Here is a 14,554-nt window from a genome sequence, read left to right as displayed (position 1 = left end):
ATAGTATTCATTGTAATACTATAATAATAGTAAATAAATTCTAAAATAACTACAATTTATATATCAGTTCATAATTTTCACAATGCTTTCTATAAAGACTGACTTTGAACTTCATAGCAAGTTGCGATACAGTTAGGCATTTTTGATACCCGTTTTCAGATCAGGAAAAAATTTGGAGCTATTAAGGGACCTACTTGCTTTAGGTGTAGTCTCAGTGTGGCAACTGGAATGATCTTGATAAAACACAAGTTAGATCAGGTCAGTCTCCTGCTCACAGCTCCAGGTTTCCCATCCTACTTAGAAGACAGAGCAAAGGCCTTTTCCGTTTGCCTAGAAGCCTCCACCCCACCCCTTACACTGGGCCTTTCCCTCAGGAGCCACCTCTGACCTGAATATTTAAAATCACAGCCCACTTCCCCACCCACCCCTGGATCTCTGATCCTTTTCTCTTTTTTCATAGCATTAACCACCTTCTGATAGAGCTTGCAGCTTACTTATTTATGAAGGTTATTATTTCTCACCCACTTCCCTCTGTGAGAATGTGAGCTCTGTAAGGGCAGGGATCTCTTTTATTCATGAATATACCCCAAGTGCCTGGGAAAATGTCTGACACCTAGTAAGTACTCAGTAAGTATCTGTTGATTGAATGAATTCAGGGCAGATAGGATGTTCCAAGTTAATGAGCAATTTCCTTTATGCGGGGTCTGCTTCTGTTGCTTTGCCTATTTTGCTCTAGGGGGGGAAAAAATGAAAGGGTTGCTTAATCCAGAACTCAAAGAATTGGCCCAACTGGTGCTCTTAGAAGTTGCTTTCCCAGCAACACTGATTGTCCTTTCCTCAAGAAAACATCCTGTTACTGAATGTTCTTTAAACTATCTTTCAGGGGTGCCTGGCCGACTCCATGGGTAGAGCTTGTGACTCTTGATCGCAGGGTTTTGAGTTCAGGCTCCACATTGGGCATGGAGCCTACTTAAAAAAATGAGTAATAATAAAATAAAATATCTTTCAAACCTTATGCCAGAGGCTATCTTTTTTTACAATTTTTTTTTTAACATTTATTCATTTTTGAGAGACAGAGACAGAATGTGAGTGGGGGAGAGGCAGAGAGAGAGAGAGACAGAATGCGAAGCAGGCCCCAGGCTCTGAAGCTGTCAGCACAGAGCCCTAGGCGGGGCTCAAACCCACAAACCGTGAGATCATGACCTGAGCCGAAGTTGGACACTTAACCAACTGAGCCACCCAGGCGCCCCAGAGGCAATCTTTTTTTAAACCAGCAGAAGACCAAGCAAGAGGGGCATAAACAATTGTGATGAGTGAGGTGAGACGTAACAGTAAAGTGGATGGCCCACTGGGAGAGGACATGGCTCAAGAGAGATTAGAGGCTCCAGTGCTGGAGTCACTCGGGAGAGAGTGGGTGGTAGGGTGGGGATTTAGGGGAGTGGATGATTTTTTCCTCTGGAAAGCCACAAGGACTCAGACTATAAAACTTCAAGGTCTATTCCAGTCTGGTGGTTATTGTTCATCCAGACAGAGAAGAGGAAAGTGACAGGCAGCGGTCTTTCCCAGCGCACACTAGTTGTTATATTCAACCCGGGCTTATGCGTGAGTCTCTAGCTGGGAAGCTAGTGCCATTACGTAAAGGAAGTATATATACTTATTTATTTTTGAGGTGGGGGGGAAGGGCAGAGAAGGGGAGGACCCAAAGTGGGCTCTGTGCTGACAGCAGAGAGCCCGATGTGGGGTTCGAATTAACAAACGGTGAGACCGTAACCTGAGCCAAAGTCTGACGCTTAACTGACTAAGCCACCCAGGAGCCCCCAAAGGAAGTATACATAACTGAATACATTAAGCGAAGAAGACTATATTTGGCCTTGAGTTTTGGCCCACCTGCTTTTGGAGAAAGTTAACTTCGGTTTGAACCAGGTTCTGCTTCTCCCTGCTGGCGTCTGGCCTATGGGCATTAACCACCCCAGGGCACAGGAAGTACTGCTATAATAGGTGGTTTAGCTATTTCTGGGCAATTCCATATTAATGTGGATGTCTTGTGCCAGAGAATTTGCTAGAGATTGTTTTCCTGACTTTGTGTGCACTTTGAAAAGAAACACAGAAAGGAAAAGCGACTTCCCACTTAACCTAACATCATGGTCCTGATCAGCGGTTTCACTTTCAGCATTGATAAACCTTGCAGCTCTGAAGGGGCCCCAGTTGTCTTACTTAGGGATCTGTTGCTAGACCACGGATCTCACGAAACGAATCCACCCTCTTGTTTTTCTCCAGGACATTCTGACCAGTTTGGAATGTGATCTGTATTTTGTACTCAAGTGTTTCCCAAGCATTTTGACAAGAGTAATTGAAGTCAAATAACTGTGTTTAGCTCAACTGTATTAAAAATATAAATTGCACGGCAGCTCTCTGTATTTTCTGGTTGAGCCAAAGCAGATTTTTCTAAATATAAGCCAAGTTTTGCGTGTTCATGGAGCCTGTGAAATGGGCGTCTTACTTGAGAGCTTATGACTTGGAAGGTTAAAGGGGATGCTTCAGCATGAAGACCAAAGCGTCACAGGCCGGACTGTGAAATAACGGTTGGCTGTACAGACGCCATGCAGTGGCTTAGAAGGATAATAAGGTCTCGATCCTCATCTGGGACATGTCTATCTTCTTTTGTAAGATCAATGCCTGACAAGAGTACCCAAAGTCCCAATGCTATGTCAATGCTTCTTTTCCAACTCTTGCTTCCCAGTCATCTCTCCCTCCTTTTGCAAAAGAAGAAAGACCTCTCCCTGACTTATCTGGAGTCACTATGGGGTATCAATTCTCAAATGCTTTGGTCTCAAGATCCCTTGACAGCCTTAGAAATTATTGAGAACCAAAGAGGTTTCGTTTATGTGAGTTCTATCTATTGATAAGTACTGAATGAGAAATTAAAACAAAACTGTTAAAGCACAAAAATAAACAAGCCCATACTCCATTAGCTGAGAGAGCTCATGGCATCATCACACAACATACAGCTTCCGGAAAATTCTTCTGGAAAATTCCATCATGCATTTCTGAGAGAATGAAAGTGGAAAGGGCAAATAACATCTTACCGTTATTATTAGTATTGTTGTTGTTATTATTATTATAAAAATAGTTTTCATCTTAAGAGCTCCTTAAAGAGCCTCTGGGATGCCCAGGAGTTTCTAGACCACACTTTGACAGTGGCTGCTATAGTGTTTTGGCACTATAATGTTAAGAAATTTCCAGATCATTACATAGAAAATTCCAAATTGTGTTCAGCAAAGGAGTTGCCCCTCCGGTAAAATTTTACTGTTTACATTTAAGAATTATATATATTGTCTTGATGAGTTGTGCCCTAATAATAATGGTAAGGATCATCAATCTATATCTCAACATGCATGTGTATTTTTGTTGCCAAGAAGTGCTTCCAAACTCACACACTTATGCCATTAGGGTAAAATTCTGCAGGGGAAGTAGAAAATCATGATGGAAAACTTCTGGCAGCTGGACGAAAATTGTTTCAGTTTTCCCATCCCAGTCTTGAGTATGCTACATAGGTGCCTTCAAAGGAATTTTACTTTAAAATGTCTGAGTACCTGAAATTATATTCTTTGCAGCTGTTTAAATTATAAAAAATTTAAGATGCAAACCTCAAAATATATGAGAGGCTGCGTGTATTTTTCAAAATTATTTGAGAGGAATACAAGCAAAATACCTAAAGACCCCTAAGGCAGGGTGTCCAAGGGTGTCCTTTTATAGATGCGGCTAATGGGTTTGAGGTAAATATTCCTCTTCAGTGAAATAAATATTTCCTAAATGATCACACAAACTATTAGCAGTTTCATCCATCAGCCAAAAGGGAGTGGCCAAAAATGTGAAGAGCAATGGCTCCGACCTGGGATTTTAGTTTCTTAGCTCTTGGAATTGTCAAGGGAATCTAAGAGGATTTTCCTCCAGTCTGAAGGCAATACTCCTTACCTCAGAAAATTAAAATACCTGAAGTGTCTGTCACATTCTGACAGAACATTATTTTCGAGAAGTGAAAAGTCACTGTGGGTTTGTAGGACAGAGATACACAGGTTCGTTTTTTCTTGAGAGATTTGTCTAGTCAGCAGAGTTCAGGTGCCTGGACTAATTTCTGGATGGGAAAAAAATGAACCCGAGGCTCTGATTTTTCATTGCACTTGTAACCCTCAGGAGAAGCACCGACATAAAAGGGATTAGGTTCGCATTTCTTCCCAGAACTTCTTGCAGACGCAGCTCTCTGGCCACTTGGCCCAGCCTTGGCACAGCATTTACCACGTGGACACCCAACATGGCACGGCCTTTCTGGGCTGATGCCCAGCTGGCCTTCCCTCAGCAACTTGTTCCTCTGAATTTTCAAATATTTAATTACTGTTAATGACAAGCTTTGGATTTTAAAATGATCAGATGGAGAATTTCCTATACAAGTAAATGGATAGAAGAAAACAAAATAAGGCTTTCAGGCAAGAAGCAAGTGGAGGTATATTTCCAAGAATTTTTTTCTGCCTTTCTCCAGTTCATGATGTGAACTCTGTGCCAGATGACATCTGTGTGCCAGAGGCAGAGAAGTTTCCAGATTCTACTAGATGGTATTTATGACTGTGCGTTAAAAAAAAAAAAAAGGAAGCGTGCCTGGGTGGCTCAGTTGGTTAAGCGTCTGACTTCCGCTCGGGTTGTGATCTCATGGTTCGTGGGTTTGAGCCCCGCATCAAGCTCTGTGCTGACAGCTTGGAGCCTGGAGCCTGCTTCAGATTCTGTGTCTCCATTTCTCTCTGCCCCTCCCCCACTCACACTCTTTTTCTCTCTCTCTCAAAAATAAATAAACATTAAAAATTAAAAAAAAATTTTTTTTAACGTTTATTTATTTTTAAGACAGAGAGAGACAGAGCATGAATGGGGGAGGGCAGAGAGAGAGGGAGACACAGAATCTGAAACAGGCTCCAGGCTTTGAGCGGTCAGCACAGAGCCCGACTCGGGGCTTGAACTCACAGACCGCGAGATCGTGACCTGAGCTGAAGTCGGACGCTTAACCGACTGAGCCACCCGGGCGCCCCTAAAAACTTTTTTAAAAAGGAAAAGCAAACAAACCTGTTTTTAAATTTTAGAATAGTTTTAGATTTTAGAAATCATGGAGATAGTACGGTTTTCCCATCAACCCCATTCCAAGTTCTCCTATTGTTAATGTCTTATGTTAGTGTGATATATTCATTACAGTTAATGAACCAATATTGATATATTTTATTAACTCAAGTCCATACATTATTCAGATTCCCTTAGTTTTTACCTAATACCCTTGTATTGTTCCATGGTTTCATCCAGGATTTGGTTGTCTTGTCTCTTTAGGCTCCCCTTGGTTGTGACAGTTTCTCAAACTTTCTCTGTCTTTAATGGCGTTGATAGTTTTGAGGAATACAAGTCAGGTTTTTTGTAGAATGTTCCACAGTTTGAACTGTCTGATATTTTCCTCCTGATTAGACTTGGGTGGTAGGTGTTTGGGAGGAAGATTGCAGAGGGGAAGTGCCATTTTCATTACATCATATTGAGGGTACATTCTGTCAACATGACTTAGTGGTGTTAACCTTGGTCATGTGGCCAAGGGAGTGTTTGTCATTTTCTCCACTCTAAAGTTTAAAAAATAAATAAATAAAATAAAGTTTTGCTTTTATTTCCTTTTCATACTGTCCTCTTTGGAAGGAAGTCATTACATGCAGCCCACACTTAAGGGGTTGGGAGTTACAGTCTTCCCCGCTGAGGGCAGAGTATCCACATAAATTAATTTGGAACCCTTGTGCATAGGAGATTTGCCTGTTCTTCCCCATTTATTTAATCATTTATTTATAGCAGTGTAGACTGGTGGATATTTGTTTTATACTTTGGGTTACAATCCAATGCTACTTCCTTTATTTTCTTGTTCAAATTGTTCCAGGAAAATAGCCGTGTGTGTGTGTGTGTGTGTGTGTGTGTGTGTGTGTGAGTGTGTGTGTGTGCGTGTGTGTGTGTGTGTGTGTGTGTGTGTTGCATGGTGTTTGTATTACATTCCGTTCCAGGCTCATCTTACAGGTTTCCTGCTCCAATCTGAGAATTAGCCATTTTTCCAAGGAGCTCTGGTCCCTTTTGTTGGCATATCATATTAGAAACCAAGATCTGGGTTGCCTCTCTTCCTTTCTATTTAAAACTAATAAACAGACTAATTTTTTCATTTCTAAGATGTCTTCAAACCTCTGAACTGATAGAATTTTTCTTCATTCAGCCCTAGTGTCTTCCCTGTAAGTAATAATAGTGTCTTATGTTTATATAATAATTCTGCATGAACTGACCGATATTTACCATTAAAAAGGGATTCATTACAACAGATCATCTGAAATTTTTAAGCACTGTGACTTTTCTCCTGCCGTGTTTGGTATTCTGAAATGTCATCAGTGTGTGATTAGTCTGTACTGTGTGGCTAACCAGCTGGGGAGTGACCAGGCAAGCCTAAAAAAACATTCTTTTTGATATTGGGGCCAGCAATACCCATACCTGCTGGCAGAAATTTAAAAATCTATATGTTACTGCTTTGTTACCTAATATCTCACCATCAGGGAAAGATAAAGGACGAAAATGAAGACAGCTGCCTTGTAGCCCCACGGGTGGCTTGCTCCTGGTAGTTAGGGTTTAATCCCAGGTATGTTTTTCAACCACCAGCATACTTTTCAAATTAACTTGGCATTTATGACTTGAAGCAATGAACCAAAAAGTAAAAGATTGCTAAGACAACCGTAGGGTTCTGGTGAACCACAGCCTGTTTCTCAGTGACTGGTCTCATGAGTCCCCTTCCATTCCAGGTCTGACCGAGATGGCTGTCTTCAGTTGTGAGGCCCACAATGACAAAGGGCTGACCGTGTCCAAGGGTGTGCAGATCAACATCAAAGGTAAGCACCAGGGCCATGTCCCCCAAGCCCCTGAGCTCTGCAGCCAGCTACCTGGGTTTGAGCCCTGGCTTCCCCACTGACTTCCTTTGTGACCTTGGACAAGTCACTTAACCTCTCTGGCTTCAGTATAAAATCGGGATAATTACAGAAGCTACCTGTTTCTGAGGCTTAAATAAGACAGTGCAAGTAAAAGCTTTCATAACAGCGCCTGGTGCTTACATCTTTGATAAACATGAGTTCATATAGTTTTGCTTAGTCTGAGAAGAAACTAGGCTGTGATGTCTACCCTTGATTTTCTTAGCTCCTGTTTTCATCTTTCCCTCTGCCACCTTGAACTAGTCCCCATTGTCCCTTGAAGAGCCTGCAGGGGTGGGGGGGGGGGTGGCTTAGGGCATTGATTGAAGGAATGGGCTCTGTCCTTCCAGGGCAGCTGGGGCTGAAGCAAGTCTCCCCCGGCTGCTGCCCTGAGAGGGGCAGAAGCAGGGGAGAGCCCAGAACCCCTGTGCCTCTTCCTCCTAATCTTCTTGTCGCTCTCCCTCCCCCTGAGCTGGGATATAACGTAACGGAAGAGTTGTGTTTGAAGACCCCTGTGCTAGTGGAGATATTACAGTCCAATCGTCTGCTTCATCCTCCTCTCTCCATGGGATCAAGGTTATCAAAACCTGGAACCTGAAAGTCAATACTGTCATTTTATGCCTTTTCAAATCATATTTCTTACCTTCTCTCATAGAAACTCAAGCAAATTTTATGTTTATTTGTTCTTCATTTAAATAACGAGAAGCAAATATTGAGTTCACGTTCCTTTTGGTCTTAATCTTGGGGAAACAACACAAGCAAAAAGCAGAATGTGTTTAATAATGAGTTAAAAGGTAATATACAGTGGGGGGACTCAAAATTGCTAAAGAAGTTATACTTTCATTTTGGCAAACAACTAGATGAAGGTGATGAGGGAGCATTTTCTGAAAGTTCATTGGAATAAAACAAAGAAAAAAAAAAAAGAGCAAACTGAAACTTACTCCCGGAGGAACTGTATAACTTCCTTCCTCATTTCAAGTCTCATTATGACAATTTTCAAAAGAAATGTTGGGAATTTCAGGAATTCATGAGTAGGTGTGAAGTTATAAAGACATTTTCATAAAGTACAAACACCTTATAATGTAAAAATTTATATAAAACGAGTGGCAGTTTTTGACATTTTATGCTTCACATAGCATGTCAGCTTTTTTTTTTTTTTTTTAAATCAATCCCATTTCTAAAACTTATGCTTTGGGCTTTCATTTTTTAAAAAATTTATGCCAAAGCAACCAAGCCTCCCTTCTTATAATCTATTATTAACTACAATACACATGGCCAAATGATGATCGGAAAGGCAGACATTTGAGGGTAATTCTACAAATAATCTATTCAGGGAAGTGAGTCAAAGTGCCGATTCTTTCCCGTTCACGAAGCTGTGTGTCTATTAGTAAACAGAAACTCCTGAATATGGTACCCAGTGCACTTTACATGGTCTCAGCTCTCCTTCCCCCATCTCCTGCCCACCCTGTCTTTGCCTTTATGTCTCCCACACGTTCCCCAACCCTCGTCCCTGTGTTACCTTATTCGGTCCTCACCACAGCCCCATGGAGCAGTGCTGTTACTGTCTTCATTAATAGAAAAAGGAACAGAGTTTAGAAAAGGCATTTAAACTGTGGCCTGGGCCATAGAGCCGGCTAGGTGGTAACCAGACTCCCCAGTGCCTGCTGGTGCCCACAGTAATGGGCTTACTGCCTCCTGCAACCAGCCTCCAGTGTTCTGCTGAGGGACAGACAGACCTGACAGCTCTGGGGTCAGACAGACCTGAGTTCAAGTCCCCGTTGTACTGCTTACGAGCTCTGTGATCTTTGGTGAATTTTTAACTTCTCTGATCCTCAGTTTCCTCATCCATCAATGAGGATTGGAAGACTACCTGTCTGATAGGGTTCTAGCAACGAATAGATGAAGCAAAGTCCATAACTACGATGTACATAACTACTAGGTACATAACTTACTATGCCAGACCATAGTAAGCACTCAAAAACAACAGTCCTCATTTTTGCTTATAAATGTGATCATCACTACTAATTAAGAATTAAATTTAGCATAAAATAAGATTCCCCAGACTTCAGATCTTCCTTAGATTCTGTGTTGTTGTTTTTTTTTTTTTTTTTCTAAGTTTATTTTTGAGAGAGCAGGGGAAGGGCAGAGAGAGAGGAACAGAGGATCGGAAGCAGACTTTATGCTGTCAGCACGGATCCCGATGTGGGGCTCAAACCCACAAACCATGACATCGTGACCTGAGCTGAAGTCAGATGCTTAACCGACTGAGCCACCCAGGCGCCCCCGGTCCTTCCTAGATTCTAATTAAAGGGCCTATCCATGTCCCCCATGTGGCCAGGATCGTTGCACACCTGTGGTATTACCTGCCTCCACTCCCAGGAGATGCAGTTGGCCCTTTTGCCTGAACTGACTCTCCCCGACTAGAAAGCTTCTCCCCACTCAGCCACACACACACACTCATGCTACCATAACACTCTCTCTCCTCGGCTTGGGGCTCTCTCGATCTCAGGTAATGTGGGTCTCCCCTCCTCAACCCAGAACTGCACAAGCATTTGATCCCATGTAGAACACTAGCACCCAGGGACGTGCCCGCATACAGTAGAACAGTGAACACCAGCTCAGTGAAGGAAATAGATGTCTTGACATCCTTCCCCAGCTAAGTTCTCACGTCATCAGTGGGTGGGAAAGCAGGTCTCTGCTCCACTCCACTGGCCCAGCAGAACCGTGCTATCAAGGGAAGCCCTGTCTGTAAGCTCATATGTGTTACTCTCAGGCATAACCTGGCTTCTTTTTAAAACTTGGGTTTATGGGGCGCCTGGGTGGCGCAGTCGGTTAAGCGTCCGACTTCAGCCAGGTCACGATCTCGCAGTCCGTGAGTTCGAGCCCCACGTCAGGCTCTGGGCTGATGGCTCAGGGCCTGGAGCCTGTTTCCGATTCTGTGTCTCCCTCTCTCTCTGCCCCTCCCCCGTTCATGCTCTGTCTCTCTCTGTCCCAAAAAATAAATAAATGTTGAAAAAAAAAAATTAAAAAAAAAAAAGTATAAAAAAAAAAACTTGGGTTTAATTTTCCTAATCTTAAGAAACGGAAACAGGTTTGGTATTAATGTGTTTGTTTGGTAGCTGTGGCCGCCCGTGGTTTATAATTGTGTTTGTTTGTATGTCTTTGTTTTTACGTAGCAATTCCCTCCCCACCAACTGAAGTCAGTGTCTACAACAGCACAGCACACAGCGTGCTGATCTCCTGGGTCCCGGGTTTTGATGGATACTCCCCATTCAGGAATTGCAGCATTCAGGTAAACCTCCAGGATGAAGAGGGAAGTGGCCGTTTGGTGCTCTGAGGGTCTACCTGATTCTTCTTCCTCCTGAGGATGGGTGCCGAGGCCTTCAGCACCTCTGTCCAGGGTCCATTGACCTCCTTCCCACTCAACGTCCACCGTACACGCCCCACTTTATGGTGCTCTGCCTCGGGATGCTGTTTCCTTTCTGCTCAAAGTCCAGGGCCCATCCAGAAGGGAAACAGGTTTCCAGAGTAGAATGTCGCGAGACCAAGAGAATTAATTTTTTTCAATTAATTTTTTAAATTTACATCCAAGTTAGTTAACATAGAGTGCAACAATGATTTCAGGAGTAGATTCCTTAATGCCCTTCCCCATTTAGCCCATCCCCCCTCCCACAACCCCTCCAGTAACCCTGTTTGTTCTCCATATTTAAGGGTCTCTTATATTTTGTTTTTATATTATTTTTGTTTCCCTTCCCTTATGTTCATCTGTTTTGTATCTTAAAGTCCTCATATGAGTGAAGTCATATGATTTTTGTTTTTCTTTAATTTCGCTTAGCATTATACCCCCTAGTTCCATCCACGTAGTTGTATACACACACACACACACACACACACACACACACACACACACAATGGAGTATATATATATATACACATATATATATATATGTATATATATATACATACAAACGTATATATACATACAAACGTTTATATATACATACATACATACACACAATGTATATATATATACATACATACATATATGTATATATATACACACATACATATATATGTATATATATACACACACATACATATATATTTATATATACACATACATATATATGTGTATATGTGTATATGTGTATATGTGTGTATATATATGTGTATGTGTGTATATATATACACATATATGTATGTGTACATATGTACATATATATGTGTGTGTGTATATATATACATATATGTATGTATGTATATATATATACACATTGTGTGTGTATATACGTATGTATGTATATATATACGTTTGTATGTATATATACATATATGTGTATATATATATATATATATATATATATATACACTCCATTGTGTGTGTGTGTGTGTGTGTGTGTGTGTGTGTGTGTATACAACTACGTGGATGGAACTAGGGGGTATAATGCTAAGCGAAATTAGAGAAAAACAAACACACATACATATATGTGTGTGTATATATATATATGTATATATATATATATATATTTACATATACATACATACACATACCACCTCTTCTTTATCCATTCATTCGTCAATGGACATTTGGACTCTTTCCATACTTTGGCTATTGTCGATAGCGCTGCTATAAACATTGGGTACGTATGCCCCTTTGAAACAGCATACCTGTATCCCTTGGACAAATACCTAGTAGTGCAATTGCTGGGTCGTAGGGTAGTTCTATTTTTAATTTTTTGAGGAACCTCCATACTGTTTTCCAGAGTGGCTGCACCAGTTTGCATTCCCACCAGCAGTGTAAAAGAGATCCTCTTTGTCCACATCCTCGCCAACATCTGTTGTTGCCTGAGTTGTTAATGTTAGCCATTCTGACAGGTGTGAGGTGGTGTCTCGTGGTTTTGGTTTGTATTTTCCTGGTGATGAGTGAAGTTGAGCATTTTTTCATATGTCGGTAGGCCACCTGGATGTCTTCTCTGGAGAAGTGTCTATTCATGTCTTTTTGTCCATTTCTTCACTGGATTATTTATTTTTGGGTGTCGCGTTTTTTAAGTTCTTTATAGATTTTGGATGCTAACCCTCTATCTGATATGTTGTTTGCAAATATCTTCTCCCATTCCGTCGGTTGCCTTTTAGTTTTATTGATTGTTTCCTTCACTGTGCAGAAGCTTTTTATTTTGATGAGGTCCCAATAGTTTATTTTTGCGTTTGTTTCCCTTGCCTCTGGAGACTTGTTGAGTAAGAAGTTGCTGTGGCTGAGGTCAAAGAACCTGGTGTAAGAAAGTGGTCCAGGTTCATTCTTCTGCATGTCGCTGTCCACTTTTCCCAGCACCACTTGCTGAAGAGACTGTCTTTATATCATTGGATATTCTTTCCTGCTTTGTCAAAGATTAGTTGGCCATACGTTTGTGGGTCCACTTCTGGGTTCTCTCTTTTGTTCCATTGATATGAGTGTCTGTTTTTTGTGCCAGTAACATACTGTCTTGATGATTACAGCTTTGTAATACAGCTTAAAGTCTGCAGGAGAATTAATTTTTAAGGTACAAAAACACATCCCTAAATTAGGACTGGCTTGTGACCAGGAGTTTGGAAAGTCAGGTACTTGTCAGCCTGGCTCCTCCTGGGCTAGTGGCCATGAAGGGCATACAAGCATGAGATGGGTCATTTTTGCTGTCAGGTACAGCACCTTGGCCCATGGGTCCCTGGACAACCTAGGGCACTACAGGCCTTGCAAAGTCTTCACCCTTTTTTTTTTTTAAATTTTTAAAAAAAGTTTTATTTATTTTTTGACAGAGACACAGGCAGAGCATGAGTGGGGTAGGGGCAGAGAGAGAGGCAGACACAAAATCTGAAGCAGACTCCAGGCTCTGAGCCATCAGCACGACACGGGGCTTGAACTCGCCAACCACCAACTGAGCCACCCCAGCACCCCAATCTTCACCCATTTTTAAGCACTAACTAAAATTGGTATAAAATAATGCCGTAATAAGTATACAGCCTAGCCATCCTAAAATGGTACCTTTCCATGATGTAGGCTTTGCTTTGAGTGTTCATTTCATTAAAATGGAAAGGGGTAGCAATAACACTGTTTACCGAGTGCCCACAATGACCCAGAGACTTTGTGGACATTATCTTACTTAAAACCTATACCATGGGGCACCTGGGTGGCTCAGTCGGTTGAGTGTCTGACTTCAGCTCAGGTCATGATCTCACGGTTTGTGAGTGGGTTCCATTGTGTAATGGTTAGCATTCTGGACTCTGATCTCACGGTTTGTGGGTTTGAGCCCCGCGTCAGGCTCTGTGCTGACAGCTCAGAGCCTGGAGCCTGCTTCAGATTCTGTGTCTCCCTCTCTCTCTGCCCCTCCCCCGCCCATGCTCTGTCTCTCTCTGTCAAAAATAAATAAAAATTAAAAAAAAAACCTACACCAGCACTGCAGGTGCTCACAGAGTGCTCACAGCCCATGAGTGGCAAAGTCAGAATTCAAACCCAGAAAGCTCTGTTGCCAAAGGCAGTGCTCAGAACCATCTGCTCTTCTGTGTCTCAGAAGAGACATTGCTTATGGGAGCAGGTAGTTGAACATGTTTGGATTATCCACTGAAAACATGAATGCATTCTGCCTTGTACTTCCTCAAACAGTAGGGTCAGAAATTGTTCTTAGTTTCATAAGCGTCTTGTCTTACTAGCGAAAACATGTTAACCTGACATAGGCCACTCATGCCAGTTCAACTTGAAGCAGTGAATTCTAAAGACTTTTATGTGTTGACAACCAGATGTTTTTAATGCCAAATGGAATTAGTTTCTGTGTTTTTATTGCCTCCCACTCTTGTCTAACAGCTGTTCCTTCTCTGAAAAGTGAAAACATTCTATTATCCCCAAAATAGCCTCCACCCTCACCCCACCAACTCCAGCTTTTCTTAATTCTTGCCCACTTTATTTGTAAACCTCCCAAGGGCTGGTAAGTGTTAGGAATTCTTGTGTCTACAAAGTCCTCACCAGGGGTATCTTTTTTTTTTTTAAGCATATATTTCACAGACCATAATATTCACCCATTTAAAGTGTATAATGTCTTTTTAGTATGCTCACCAAGGTGTGCAACCATCACCACTGTCTAATTGTGTCTATATTCATAAAAAGATGTTGGTCTGTAGTTTTCTTGTGTTAGCTCGTTCTGGTTTTGGTATCAGGGTGGCAGTAGCCTTATAAAATCAGTTGGGAGACGGGGCGCCTGGGTGGCGTAGTCGGTTAAGCGGCCGACTTCAGCCAGGTCACGATCTCACGGTCCGGGAGTTCGAGCCCCGCGTCGGGCTCTGGGCTGATGGCTCGGAGCCTGGAGCCTGTTTCCAATTCTGTGTCTCCCTCTCTCTCTGCCCCTCCCCCATTCATGCTCTGTCTCTCTCTGTCCCAAAAATAAATTTAAAAAGTTGAAAAAAAAATTTTTTTTTTAAATAAAAAAAAAAAAATCAGTTGGGAGGGGTTCTCTTCTCTTCTCTTCTATTTCTTGGAAGAATTTGTGGAAGATTGATGTTAATTCTTTAAATATTTGGTAGAA

The 14,554-nt window shown here is 41.8% G+C and overlaps 1 protein-coding gene across 1 annotated transcript in view; it reads left to right on the top strand.

Moving 5' to 3' along the window:
- Positions 1-14,554, top strand: part of MERTK (MER proto-oncogene, tyrosine kinase) — a 114,208-nt gene that overhangs the window by 51,401 nt on the left and 48,253 nt on the right. The window contains exons 5-6 of the mRNA XM_047852747.1: positions 6,846-6,932; positions 10,184-10,299. Coding sequence (XP_047708703.1) covers positions 6,846-6,932; positions 10,184-10,299 — 203 coding nt within the window. The remainder of the gene's footprint in view (positions 1-6,845; positions 6,933-10,183; positions 10,300-14,554) is intronic.

Source organism: Prionailurus viverrinus, chromosome A3 (genome assembly GCF_022837055.1).
Source record: "Prionailurus viverrinus isolate Anna chromosome A3, UM_Priviv_1.0, whole genome shotgun sequence".
In the NCBI taxonomy this organism is placed as follows: domain Eukaryota; kingdom Metazoa; phylum Chordata; class Mammalia; order Carnivora; family Felidae; genus Prionailurus; species Prionailurus viverrinus.
The sequence above is the reverse complement of the archived record's forward strand: the minus strand, read 5'-3'. Positions and strand labels throughout refer to the sequence as shown.